Source organism: Podarcis liolepis (assembly GCF_965112155.1).
Source record: "Podarcis liolepis genome assembly, chromosome: 8".
NCBI classification, from domain to species: Eukaryota; Metazoa; Chordata; class Lepidosauria; order Squamata; family Lacertidae; genus Podarcis; species Podarcis liolepis.
The window spans coordinates 81,931,764-81,945,568 of NC_139560.1; the positions used below are offsets into that span (position 1 = coordinate 81,931,764).

The 13,805-nt window shown below is 42.6% G+C and overlaps 1 protein-coding gene across 2 annotated transcripts in view; it reads right to left on the reverse strand.

Annotated features, from left to right (window-relative positions):
- MYO10 (myosin X) overlaps positions 1-13,805 on the reverse strand; it is a 203,916-nt gene that overhangs the window by 89,985 nt on the left and 100,126 nt on the right. For both annotated transcript variants that reach the window (XM_083518955.1, XM_083518956.1), the window contains exon 4: positions 7,098-7,285. In XM_083518955.1, the coding sequence (XP_083375081.1) occupies positions 7,098-7,285 (188 nt within the window). The remainder of the gene's footprint in view (positions 1-7,097; positions 7,286-13,805) is intronic.

A 13,805-nucleotide genomic window follows, 5' to 3' on the forward strand; every position in this document is an offset into this window, starting at 1 on the left:
GCCGCGCCGGACATTTGGCTTCCCCTCAAAATTTGAAAAGCGGAACACTCACTTTTGGTTTTCAATTGTTCAGGAGCAGAACATTCGACTCCCGAGGCGTTCAGGAGCTGAAATATGACTGTATTGACTGTTTGAAGTTCACAGCAAATTAATAATAATAATAATAATAATAATAATAATAATAATAATAATAATAATAATAATAATAATAATTTTCTTGTACCTCACCCATATGGCTTGGGTTGCCCCAGCCACTCTGTGTGGCTTCCAGCAAAATGTAACAGGACAAAACTAAACATCAAACATTAAATGCTTCCCTACACAGGGCTGCCTTCAGATGTCTACAAAAGGTTATATAATTGTTTAATGCTTCGACATCTGAAGGGAGGGCGTTCCGCCGGGTAGGCGCCACTACCAAGAAGGCCCTGTGCCTGGTTCCCTGTAACCTCACTTTTTGCAGTGAGGGAACTGCCAGAAGGCCCTCAGTGCTGAATCTCAGTGTCCAGGCTGAGCGATGAGGCAGACAGGCACACAGGGGGACTGACCCTCTGCGCAAGTTGAAGAAAACATCTAGCAGTCGCCCAATAACCCATTGTATTTATACTGTCGCCAAACGTCCGATGGAGAACTTGCTTGAGTATTCACAAACCCCAAAGCAAAGCTGTAAATAATAAGGCAATCCGCTAGAGGGCACTTGCTTCCTTTTAGAAGCCATCCCCAAATCCAAATGTATCACTTTGCTTCTAGCGTTCATTACTTGCAGACAAGCAAGTTACAAGGCATACCATACTAATGTAGGACATCACATACGGTCATGGGAAAAAGAAAGTGCACCCTCTTTGAATTCAATGGGTTAAATATGAAGACATAATAACAATCATCTGTTCCTTAGCAGGTCTTAATATTAGGTAAATACAACCTCAGATGAACAGCAACGAATGACATATTACACAGTGTCATTTATTTAACAGAAATAAAGCCAAAATTTAGAAATCATGTGTGGAAAACACTCTTACTGCTTCCATAGGATTAAGAGGCTAAGCAGCAGAAAGGTGCGGCTATTCATTTCTTTTTCATATTAAAATTTTATTAAATTTTCAGTTATACAATTTAAAATACTCATTTTAACATCCCTGAAATTTCAACAACTTCCCTTCTTCTCTTTTCATAGTTAATTTTGCATATCATAGATTCCTGCACATTTATGAAAAACTAAACCATTCAATACAGTGGTGCCTCGCAAGACGAAAAGAATCCGTTCTGTGATTCTCTTCGTCTAGCGGTTTTTCCGTCTTGCGAAGGAAGCCCATTTACGGATTAGCGGATTAGCGCTATTAGCGGCTTATTGGATCAGCTGATAAGCGGCTTAGCAGCTTAGAAAAGGGGGGGAGGGGGAAAAACCCGCAGGAACTCGCAAGACATTTTCGTTTTGCGAAGCAAGCCCATAGGAGATTCGTTTTGCGAAGCACCTCCAAAACGGAAAACTCTTTCGTCTAGCAAGTTTTCCGTCTTGCAAAGCATTCGTCTTGCGGGGCACCACTGTATTCCATTAATACATCCATCAAACCTTATTTATACTGCTGAATTTTTCTTAATGCTGAGAACGTTTTCAGGTGTACACAATTTCCCTCCATATATTCAATAAACGTTTTCCAATCTTCTCTAAATGTATCTTCTTCTTCTTCTTCTCTTATTCTATATGTTAAGTCTGCAAGCTGCGCATATTCTGTCAGCTCAAGTTGCCATTCTTCTTTGGTTGGGACCTCGCTCACTTTCCATTTTGGGGCTAACGAAACACAGGCCGCAGTAGTAGCATACATAAATAACCCTTTTGCTGGTCTGGAGAATTCAGGTGTGTTTTAGCACAATGCCAGGGAGCAAAGACAGCACGATGCCCTTAGAGAAGTGATTGCTACTGCCCATGAAACTGGGGAAGGGTTCTAAGGCCATCTCCAACCAATGTAAAGTCCATCATTCTACAGTGAGAAAGGTTATTCAAACGTGGAAAACACTCGAGACAGTTGCCAATCTTCCCAGGAGTGGACGGCTCAGCAAATTCATGGCAATGCTCAGAGGAAATTGCAAAAAACACACACCCAACAGTTACATCTCATGCTCTACAGGCCTCAGTTAGCATGTTAAATGTTAAAGTTCATGACAGTACAATTAAGACGGAACAAGTATGGTTTGTTTGGAAAGGGTTGCCAGGAGAAAGCCTCTTCTCTCTAAAAAGAATGTGGCAGCACGGCTTAGGTTTGCAAAGTTTGCATGTGAAAAAACCACAAGACTTCTGGAACAATGTCCTCTGGACAGATGAGACCCAAGTGGAGATGTTTGACACCTGGGAATTTCCGTCTGAGTTATCCCCAACAAAAAGGACTCTGGGTTTTTTGTTTTTGGAACAGTACTTTTAAACATTTTTTTAATTCATCATGAATTATTTCCCAAATACTCTTTTACCCTTTTACAGGTCCACCACATATGATAAAACATACCCTCAATCTCCGGGACATGGGTGGCGCTGTAGGTTAAACCACAGAGCCTAGGACTTGCCGATCAGAAGGTCGGTGGATCGAATCCCCACGATGGGGTGAGCTCCCGTTGCTCGGTCCCTGCTCCTGTCAACCTAGCAGTTTGAAAGCATGTCAAAGTGCAAGTAGATAAATAGGTACTGCTCCGGCAGGAAGGTAAATGGCATTTCCGTGCACTGCTCTGGTTCACCAGAAGCGGCTTAGTCATGCTGGCCACATAACCTGGAAGCTGTACACCGGCTCCCTCGGCCAATAAAGTGAGATGAGCACCGCAACCCTAGAGTTGGTCACGACTGGACCTAATGGTCAGGGGTCCCTTTACCTTTACCCTCAATCTCATTACATCTCCAACACATTTCTATGATTCTATGTCCAATAACCTGGTAACATTATTAATACTGGATATTGATTGACCACAACAAACCTCTTTAACTCACCTATTTCAAACACACTTGTTAATCCAACACAGAAATACCCAGCACCTGCTCAACATCGTAGCCTAAATTGGAGGTGTGAGTCACAAGAAAAACCCACAAAGAAGAATCAAGGCAAGTCCAACATTTTACATTCCTAGTTTGACGACATCTTTTTTAAGTGACCCAGACAACTACGCACTTGGGACTTTTTCCAGCCGAGCTGACAAGCTGCACAGAAATAGTAAGAGTCAATTCTATTAGCAACTTAAAGAGACTGGGATCTGTTTGACTGTAAGCTGGACAGCCAAGCATGCAACCCACAACAAAATCAGCTGTCATTTATTGCTGGACACAGATGAAGGAACGCTGATACAAGTCCTACTGTATTTGGAATGAAACGTGTCACCGATAGCATAACATAGCAGCTTTCATTAGCAGTCGCCAAAAAAGAAAAGAAAAAAGTGACTAATGCTGAAAGGATTTCCTGCTTTCTCTGTGATGAGAAACCGCACGGCGTTTGACAGTTCCAAGCCTCTTGTCCCACACCCATGTGTTTTTGGCAATAGCCCATCTCACTCCTGGCTATGCCTGTTCACTGTGGAAACTTGTTTACTGTTAATTCGTTTGATTCGATTGTTTAAAAAAGACTTTTTCAGTGCTGTGTCTACAGATGGTTAGGTGCCTCATGTCCCAGATCATAAGATGGGTGGATAAATAGATGGATGAATGGATGGAGAAAGATAGATGATAGATATATAGAGAGATAGATGATAGATATAGATGATAGATAGATAGATAGATAGATGATAGATAGATAGATAGATAGATAGATAGATGATAGATAAATAAATAGATGATAGATAGATGATTGATAGATGGATAGCTAGCTAGCTAGATGATAGATAGATGGATAGATAGATAAGATGATAGATAGATAGATAGATAGATCCACAGTAGGTAGATGCCATGGGTGTGGTGGTGCCCTGGTCTAAACCACTGAGCCTCTTGGACTTGCCAATCAGATGCTTGGCAGGTCGAATCCCCGTTGCTCTGCCCCAGCTCCTGCCAACCTAGCAGTTCAAAAGCATGCTAGCGCAAGTAGATAAATAGGTACCACTGCGACGGAAAGGTAAACGGTGTTTCCATCACGGTGTCCTGTTGTGCCAGAGGCAGTTTAGTCATGCTGGCCACATGACCTGGAAATCTGTCTGCGGGCAAACGCCGGCTCCCTCGGCCTGAAAGCGAGATGAGCGCTGCAACCCCGTAGTCGCCTTTGCCTGGACTTAACCTTCCAGGGGTCCTTTTCCTTCACCTTTACCTAGATGTGATGGGCTGGTTTGATGCAGAGGAATGGTGGGAGGAACCAGCTGAGGAACTACCAAGGGAGGAAATCTCAGAGCCCTGTGGTGGGACAACAATAAGTGGGCAGAGGGAGAAGACTGGGAAGAGGAGAGGGTGTCAGAAGCTGAAGCTATAACAGGGCTTAGTGAGCTGGGAGAGTCTGTGGCAGAGAGGAGTGCAGAATCAGAGGCAGAAGCAGGTGAGAGGGAGGAGGAAGGTCAAGAGGGAAAGATGAGTCTGGTTGGTGAAGGGGCACAGGTTTCTTTCCCTCATACTGCAACAAGCTCCCCTCTCCCTGTCTCTCAGAACCAGAAGAGGGCTGAAACGAGTGGAGCAATGGCAGACTGCATGCAGGAACAGTCTTCGATCGCCTAGAAAAAGCCCCGGAGAAGGGACTAGGTGGGGACTTTCCATCTCGGCAAGTGATGTTCATGGAGTAGGACAACTGAGAATGAGCTGCTTTGCTCATTAGGCCTGCCACTCGACCAAGTCTGTGGAGGTTGTGCTTTTGCTAATAAAGAGTTAAGTCCAACTTTGAATTGTGTATTTACTGACCAGCACGCTTCCTGTGACAGTATCATTAAAAAATGGATGTTTACCGTGACACAACATTAACCCAATGTACGGAAACAAGTGGCAGCATGTCCAAGGGGCTTTCTGGAAGTCCTGTGATTCCAGAACACTGCCTTAAGGTCTCTTCCTGCCTGCTTTAGATTTTGTTCTTGGGTTGCCCTGCCCATGCCAACTGGTGTGAGCCGAGAATAGAAGAGACACATTTTAAGCGCTGCTTTCTTCAGCAAACTATATCAGGAAGCTGGAGACTGATAGTTTCCCAGTAGCTACTTCCTCGTATTTCACAGACAAAAACAGCAAATTAAGTAAGGGGGGGCACACAATATTTAAATTCAAGCTTCAGTGTCCACATAAAGATAGCAAAAATGTATGTTAAAATTATGTTAACGGTGGCGCTGCAAAAAGCGAGCTTTGAATGCGGTAGTCTGAGCTACCTCACTGCATGAACGAAACAGGCCTTTGGGGAAAGGCCTGGTCTCTGTGTTTCAAGCAGTACTCTGGAAATGGCTTGCCTTCTCTCTCGTCAAAGGGAAGAGTGCTATTCTCCAAAAAAGAAGTGAAATTTATTGTAAAACCAGCTGAGGCCCAGCGAAACCTCAACAACTTCTAGGAGATGAATGTGAGCTTTAGTAATATCTGACTAATCACAGCTCCCGGCATGCGTACCCACGAATACATGATTATGACCCTCAGACATGTTAATTAATACACAAATTTCATACTAAGCGCTAAACTATCCATCAAGCATAATCATGTGGTTCAGCTCTTCCTGAGACTGTTTCCATTTCAGAGTTCACATGAAGAGATGGCATGATTCACTTCACCGGTCCAAGCAAACAAAACTCCTCACACCTAGAAAATTAGCACATGGCTAGCCTTTTGGATAGAATGCTATCTTTCCATGTGCAGGAAATTTGTTTGCATGTGGTATTTCCCAAGCATCCAGTCCCCTACCTGTAGTTATACAACATAGGAAAAGCTGTAACACGTAATTGCATTAAATGTTCACAATTCCTCCTTGGAAGTGCTTTTCCAAAAAGAAATATTGACATGTATAAAAGTGCAACTTTTCTAGGTGCTTCTAGGCTTAGCACATAGCTGCATAAGGTAAAGGTAATGGGACCCCTGACCATTAGGTCCAGTCGTGACTGACTCTGTGGTTGCGGCGCTCATTTCGCTTTATTGGCTGAGGGAGCCGGCGTACAGCTTCTGGGTCATGTGGCCAGCATGACTAAGCCGCTTCTTGCGAACCAGAGCAGTGCACAGAAATGCCGTTTACCTTCCCACCAGAGCGGTACCTATTTATCTGCTTGCACTTTAATGTGATTTCGAACTGCTAGGTTGGCAGGAGCAGGGACCAAGCAACGGGAGCTCACCCCGTCATGGGGATTCAAACCGCCAACCTTCTGATCGGCAAATCCTAGGCTCTGTGGTTTAACCCACAGTGCCACCCGCATCCCACATAGCTGCATATGCTATCATATAATATTATTGGTACTGGCATTACAAACAAATAAGAACAGTAATTCTCTGTCTTGCTGGCAGAATGGTATCCTGGCAGCTACCTGCTTGAACTAAAGGTACTAATCCCACCTTTCATGTCTCCAAAAGCACAAAAAGATGTGCGGTGCAACATCAGCACCAATCAGCATTAGTAAAGTCACGGAATGGCACCCCCCCCCCAAAAAGCAATGAACACCAGGGCCAATGTTGGAAACTATTTTATCCTCATTAAGGGAAAGCACAGTTGTGTTAAACAACAGACAAAACAACCAAGCTCCATTAAGCAGATTAAACCAGCCAACATGTTCAGGAGTTTTCATTATAGTTGCTGCCATTATTTATGGGCTTCCTGAAGATCTTTTTTTGATGGACTGTGTTTATTCGAGACTCCTGGTGACAAATTAATTCTCTGCGCAGCAAGGCAACAAACCAGTGGGGAAAAAATCAGTGTTCAGAGTGAGACGAGGTCTAAGGGAACAGGCCAGAGCGTGTGGAGTGCCAATATATGTGTTTATTAAATGACCACAGGACAGATATTTAGCCAAGAAGGCTTTGTCATTTAAGAAGCCATTTAGATCATGCAGCAAAGCTACGTCTCCACAAATCTCATGATTAATGGAGTCCTAGGGGAAAGAATTAAGAGTACCCCCTGTCCTTTCTCTCTGTATTCAAGCAACTGGTGTGATCCCATACACATCTAAGATTCAGCAACAATTAAAGAGTATTTCAGTACCTGATGAGAACGCACTGGTTGTCATGACGCTTCCATAGGCAGCGGTAGCACTCGTTGGCAACAGCAAATATATGAGGCGAAATCTCTCCCAAGTGATGCCGGCTATAATGCTCCACCGTGGCTCGGTCGTAGAGGCCCGGAATGGTCTTGTAGGGGTTAACGGAGGCAACTATGGAACCAATATAAGTCTGGAAAAAAGAAAGACATAGGATTCAGGGAAAGGTGTACATGTGATTACACTTGAGTTCATTAGTTAACCTTTAATACGGCACAGCAAGTTTTAGCACAGCAATGTCCAGAACTGCAAGGAAAAGGAAAAGAATGGAAACAATCCATTCTGTAACCAAAGGAAGCAGTTGCACAGTACTGTGCTTGCTAAGGCTATAAAATGCACATTTTAAGACTTAGGACATAATCTACTTGGAAGGCCTACAATAACAAGCCTTATTAGTTACTTTATTAATTGCCAGGGCACAAGTCTCTCTCCTCACCACCATACTTCCACCCACAACAGTAACTGGTCAAAGATGTTTTGTTTGATCTATTAAAATATGACAAGATGCCCTTCATTAAGTAGATAAAATCAAGGATTAAATAGAACTGTATCCAAGGTAAAACCAACCAACAGAAGTGTGTAAATAGGCTATACAGTTAAAAGGTTCATATAAATACAAATACATATTTATATGTATATATTACCATTTTACAGTATTTCTTGCAGTAAATTTTGTGCTCGCCACCTATGCAGCTACAGAAAATCTGAAACTCTGAATGTAACAACTTTTTATTGGTTAGGTGCAGGGAAAATGGTTTAGACTAAGATCAGAATTGGCCAAACCATCTCACGATGGTTCACTGCATTGTCTCCTGGGCTTGGTATAAATACCATTCGAGAAGTGCATGTTCTCAACCAGTGAAACTCCACAAATACCAACCCGTTGGTCTAAAAGGTTCATCTAGCATTGTCCCACTGAGAATGCCTAGTTAGGAATGTCAATGCAAAAAGAGGGAGGGAGAGAGAGAGAGATTCTGCGAGTTTTTGTGCAACGAAGAGAGGAAGAAAATAAAGATGACTGGGTTGGTTCCATATCTTCGTTGGGGATTAAGGGACCAATCCTATAGCAAGATCTGCAGGGATGAACGCTGCTGGAATCCAGAGGATCTCCAGCGGAGCCAAGCGGTCCCTGATGCAGTTGGGCTTTGCCAGCACAACTCCCCAGGCTCCGCTCTGCTGGAAATATGCTGGGCAGAATTCTCCCATCCCAGCTTTGCTTGGACCCAGCTGGCAAAGCCAAGCCAAGCCTTGGAGATCTGAAACCAGTGTAAACCCTTAAAAAGGGGGTCATTTCAGAGGTGTGTCAAAGGCAGGACTGGGAGGGGGAGAGATGCTAAACCCGTTCAGCTTGGTGACATAACCTGGCAACAAAACATAAATGTAACTAGCAATAAAGAGTGGTTTAACTCAAAAACTATTTTTAAAGGCTTGTTTTTCCTCTGCCAGGCTTAGGCTGGTCCAACCAGGAGTAACTCTTGATGCTGAACAGAATTTGATTCTGGTGTAATTTACCATCTGGAGGTGCATGCCTGAGGATCCATGGATCTGGACTGTTTCCACACACTAGCAACACGTCCTGTAGAATTCTATCTGTAATATTTTATCTGTACAACCAGAAAGAATTTCGGAAACCAAAAGGTGCTTTCGAGCCAACTGGTCCCCAAATGACAACTAGGCCATTCCGTTTTGGCGACTGCAACCCTGGTTTAAGCAGCCATATATCTGAATTTCTAACCCTGATCTGATGCTCAAAAAAACAGAAGACGAAAGTGACAAGAGTGCCCTGGTGTTCACATCCTGCTATCAAGTAATCAGGCATACTGCTTCCCAAGGTTCTAATTGTCATTACCAAAACAACTTTGAAAATCAGAAATATCTGAGCTCAAATAGAAAATGAAATTAAAGCAATCACTGGATACAAATGGTGTTTGGACTCCTAAACCATTCTCTTCAGCTATGAAAAAGGTTCAGGACTAGCTCTTAAGGATGTAGGATTTGGCTTACAGGGTCAAACTTCCTGATACAGTGGTACCTCGGCTTAAGTACTTAATTCGTTCCGAAGGTCTGTTCTTAACCTGAAACTGTTCTTAACCTGAAGCACCACTTTAGCTAATGGGGCCTCCTGCTGCTGCTGCGCCGCTGGAGCACGATTTCTGTTCTCATCCTGAAGCAAAGTTCTTAACCTGAAGCACTGTTTCTGGGTTAGCGGAGTCTGTAACCTGAAGTGTATTTAACCTGAAGCGTATGTAACCCAAGGTACCACTGTACTATAAGAACCAGGAAGCATTGGCCACAAAATTACGTACTGATACGGAAATGGACCTTGTTCACCCAGCATAAGGTACAGGATAACGATAAGGTACAGGATGCGACCCAGCCGTATTACGTACTAGGAATAACCTGAGAGCCACCTTTTCTTCTCCCTCTCTCTCTTTTAACTTATATGGATAACTGATTCTGTTCTTCCTGGTTGTACCTTGTTTTGAAATTTGTCCAAGCGAGCAATTCCGAATATCTTATCCTTGCTACAACCACCATTATTTTGTTAATGGGAAATCTGGAGCGTCGTAGATTTTTAAAAAGCATTACAGAAAAAACATACAAACTTCTATTTGGTGGCTACTGTACATTAGGTCACACCTCCTCCTCTCGCTTGCCATTCTGCCCTGTTATCATAAAGCTCATTACGCTTTTCTTTGTTTCCTTTGTTCTGTGAGCCTGCAGTTTGCCATGCCCGTTTCCCCCCCCCTTTAAATCCTGAAGAGAGTCGTAATTAATGGTCGCATGCATGCTAGCAAGCTTGATTTACTGAAACCACGGTCAGGACGGTCTGCATTTCAGCCCGTCTCGTGCTAATTTGTAAGGGACTGGATCCAGCTCTCTTCCTAAATTACAAGTTAAATGTTTAGAGGCCAAAACGTCTTTCTTAAAAGCCTTAGTTTAACATGTCGCTGTGATTATATGTTTCCAGAAGCTACTGCCCAGTCAGGCCGTTTCTCTTACAGAACCGCCAAACCCTGTAATCATGTTTTATGTTCACACAAGAGCTCAAATGCCTCACAATGCAATGTAGCGCACACAACATATTCAAACGCTCCCTCTAAAACGCAAACACAAGTTTCTTTGCTCAAGAAGAATGTGTTTTCTTTCCCACCATCTGATCCGGCAGCTGGTTGCAGAATAAATGCTTCAGGAGAAGTACGAGAAAACAGAGAGAGAACTTCTCATGTACAAAGCCAAAACTCAAGTTTCTTCTTTTTAAAAACTTTATTTATGCAATTCACTAGTTTTACAATCATTTGAACATTTCAAAACTTGACTTCCTTCCCCCTCTTTCTACGGTTCCTTAAATTTATTTTTAATATCTTCTGCATATCCAAATGAACTTAATTTGCTCATTTATTCATCTACTTCAACTATATACTCTTATAAAACTGCAGCAAAACCCAGTTTTCATTCATGCCAGGAAGAGAAAAGGAAATTTGTGTACTCCTCTGTTCACCTCAGTGCAAAGACAGGATAGATTGCAAGAAGATAACAATTAATCATAGATCCGAGAGCCATGCCGGGTGAAATACCTGGATAGAAGTTCTTTAAAATGATTAAGAGATTAAAGAAACAAAACTATTTGTGCTTTTCCACAGACATAAAGGGATGCTTGCCCCAAAATTTAACTAGTGAAGAAGGTTTTACTGACATGATTAAAGGAGGTTTAAATATGTACAGCATTGATTACAGAGCCTTCTCGGTAGTGGCACCCACCCTGTGAAATGCCCTCTCATCAGTTGTCAAGGGGATAAGTAACTATATAACCTTTAGAAGGCATAAGAAGGCAGCTCTTTATAGGGAAGCTTTTAATGTGCCATGTTTTATTATGGTTTTATATATGTTGAAAGCTGCCAACATATATAAAACCATAATTATTATGGTTTTATATATGTTGGAAGCTGGGAAACAAATAAAATTGTTGTTGTTGTTGTTGCTGTCAAGAAATAGCTTTATGGCAGGTCCATTCTGAGGAAAAATACTGTGAGGGAGAAAAAACAACCCAACTCATCTTAAAGTGGACTATCACGGATTTCACAAGATCTACTTAACTCTCTTTCCTCTTGGTTAGCAACTAGGGGCCAGTTGGTATTCCTCAGGGCTTGGCTGCAGAGACTCCAGCTGGTGGCCCCCCAATGTACCAGCAAAATGTATTGCCTTTTATTGGACTCATCCTGGCTCACTGCTACGCCACAACTTTACTGTGTGGCACCCGTTTTTCAATTCAGTGCATTATGTTGTAGATTAGAGAACATGTTTGGGGGAGACTGGCGGGTGCAAGGCTCTATTTTGAAGCAGCAAATTCCCTCACTGCCCCCCCCAACTTTATTCCGTTAGGAAAAAACATGGCAACGTTCTCTGTTTGTCGCTGGGAAAAGCTAAACAAAAGAAAGCTGAAGACTATTAAATAAGCGTCAAAAACGAGGCTACTGATTGAAATTAGAATTCTCCGTACCAGAACCATCTGCTTTCCAGACACTTGGTTATCATCCACAGAGAGGGGGGGAAAGGTGTTTACATTTGCAAAATTCCTTCAGTCTCCAGGAAAATTAAATCATCACCCAGAAGGAAGCCTTGCAGCAGCAATTTCCTAACTGCACCTCAACATCATCGAGGGTCAATATACAAGCATAACACTTCCCATCGCTTAACCATGGTTGCAGGCTTCAAGTATGGTGGCTATTTGTGCATTATCGAAAACATCTCCCCAAAAAGAAGGCACAGATTTGCGCAACATCTACATGTGTGAATTTATATACTTTGCTACTATCTACAAACCCAACGCACACCCAGTGAAAAAGTTGGCATTATGAGAATAGTTCAGTCTCTTGTTAATCATGCTTTTCTATTTTATATCTGACTTCCTTTAGTAACATTTTCATTCGAAATGTTTGGTTTTTTTGCAACCCAGCCAGATGGGCGGGGTATAAACAAAACAAAACCTATTATTATTATTATTATTATTATTATTATTATTATTATTATTATTAACTTTGCTGCATTAATGTGCATTCTGTTGTTGACTTCACTTGTAATGTTTCATTCTGAAATCTTTAAAGATAATATTTTAGTTTCCTGTTATTTCTGTTGCTTTGAATGGACACTTGACTTTCTACAGCAATGTTTTACTCTGGATTGTTTTATTTGATGTTTTAATATGCTGTGAACTGCTTTGAGCTCTTTTCTTAAGAATATAGAGTGGTAATAGAATTGAAATGAATAATAATAATAATATGCACAGATGTGAATTTATTAATAATGACTGCAATTTAAAAAGAAACACAATACATCGCACCACACCAGGGAAGACTACTGTTGTTTACATTGCACGTTGTGTTGTAAGTTGCCTTGTGCAGCTTGGAGGAAGCGCAGGGCACAAAGTAAGCAAATAAATAAATCCAAATTATTATTTAGCCCAACTGTTTCATGGCTGAAAAAAAGCTTTTGTTCCTAATAGCCAAAACATGTTTAGAACGTGGGAAAGAGGTTGGAGCAGTCCCTGCAAAGGTGATTGGAAGGGGTGGAGGGACAAGGTAGGAATATTACATAACTGGGGGGGAAATGGCCAGGGATACACAATTATTACCCCTTCTGGGAAAAGTCAAGCAAGTTGCAAATAATTACTTGTTGGAGGGCGAGGAGAGAACCTCCTTTCGGCATGGCACTATTACACAAAGTTCTTTATTATTCACATGGGCCTTGGGAACAGACTTCATTTCCATTTCATAAAGGAGCCAACTATAGAAAGGTTGCTTAATGTTCCTTTCATATAATCATCCTTTGAAAAGTAACATGGAACTGCTATAGGGCGGACAGGAACTCCACAATTACAGGACTTAAGGCACGCTTCATACAAAACCGGGGTGCCACCTGGCTTTCAGAGATGGGGGAGCAGCATGGCACCCCATCCTCAAGCACTATTGAGCTAAGAGCAATTCTTTCCCTTTAGAAAGAACAAGCAACAGCCTCAGCACAAAGGGGTAGGACTGTGGAGTGCCTAGTTCACAAGTTATGCTGTCCATTTACTGGAAGGCTGAATGGCATGTTAGGGGAGGGGTAGTATTTCTGGTGGCGTTGTGGTCTAAACCACTGACCCTCTTGGGCTTGCTGATCAGAAGGTTGCTGGTTCAAATCCCCGCAACGGAGTGAGCTCCCGTTGCTCTGTCCAGCTCCTGCCAACCTAGCAGTTCAAAAGCATACCAGTGCAAGTAGATAAATAGGTACTGCTGTGGTGGGAAGGTAAACGGTGTTTCTGTGCGCTCTGGCTTCCATCACGGTGTTCCGTTGCACCAGAAGTGGTTTAGTCATGCTACATGACCCGGAAAGCTGTCTGTGGACAAACGCCGGCTCACTCGGCCTGGAAGTGCGATGAGCGATGCAACCCCATACAGGGATACCTCGGGTTACATACACTTCAGGTTACATTTAATTCAGGTTACAGACTCTGCTAACCCTGAAGTAGTACCTCGGGTTAAGAACTTTGCTTCAGGATGAGAACAAAAATCGGGCTCCAGCGGCGCGGCAGCAGCGGGAGGCCCCATTAGCTAAAGTGGTGGTTCAGGTTAAGAACAGTTTCAGGTTAAGTACAGACCTCCAGAACGAATTAA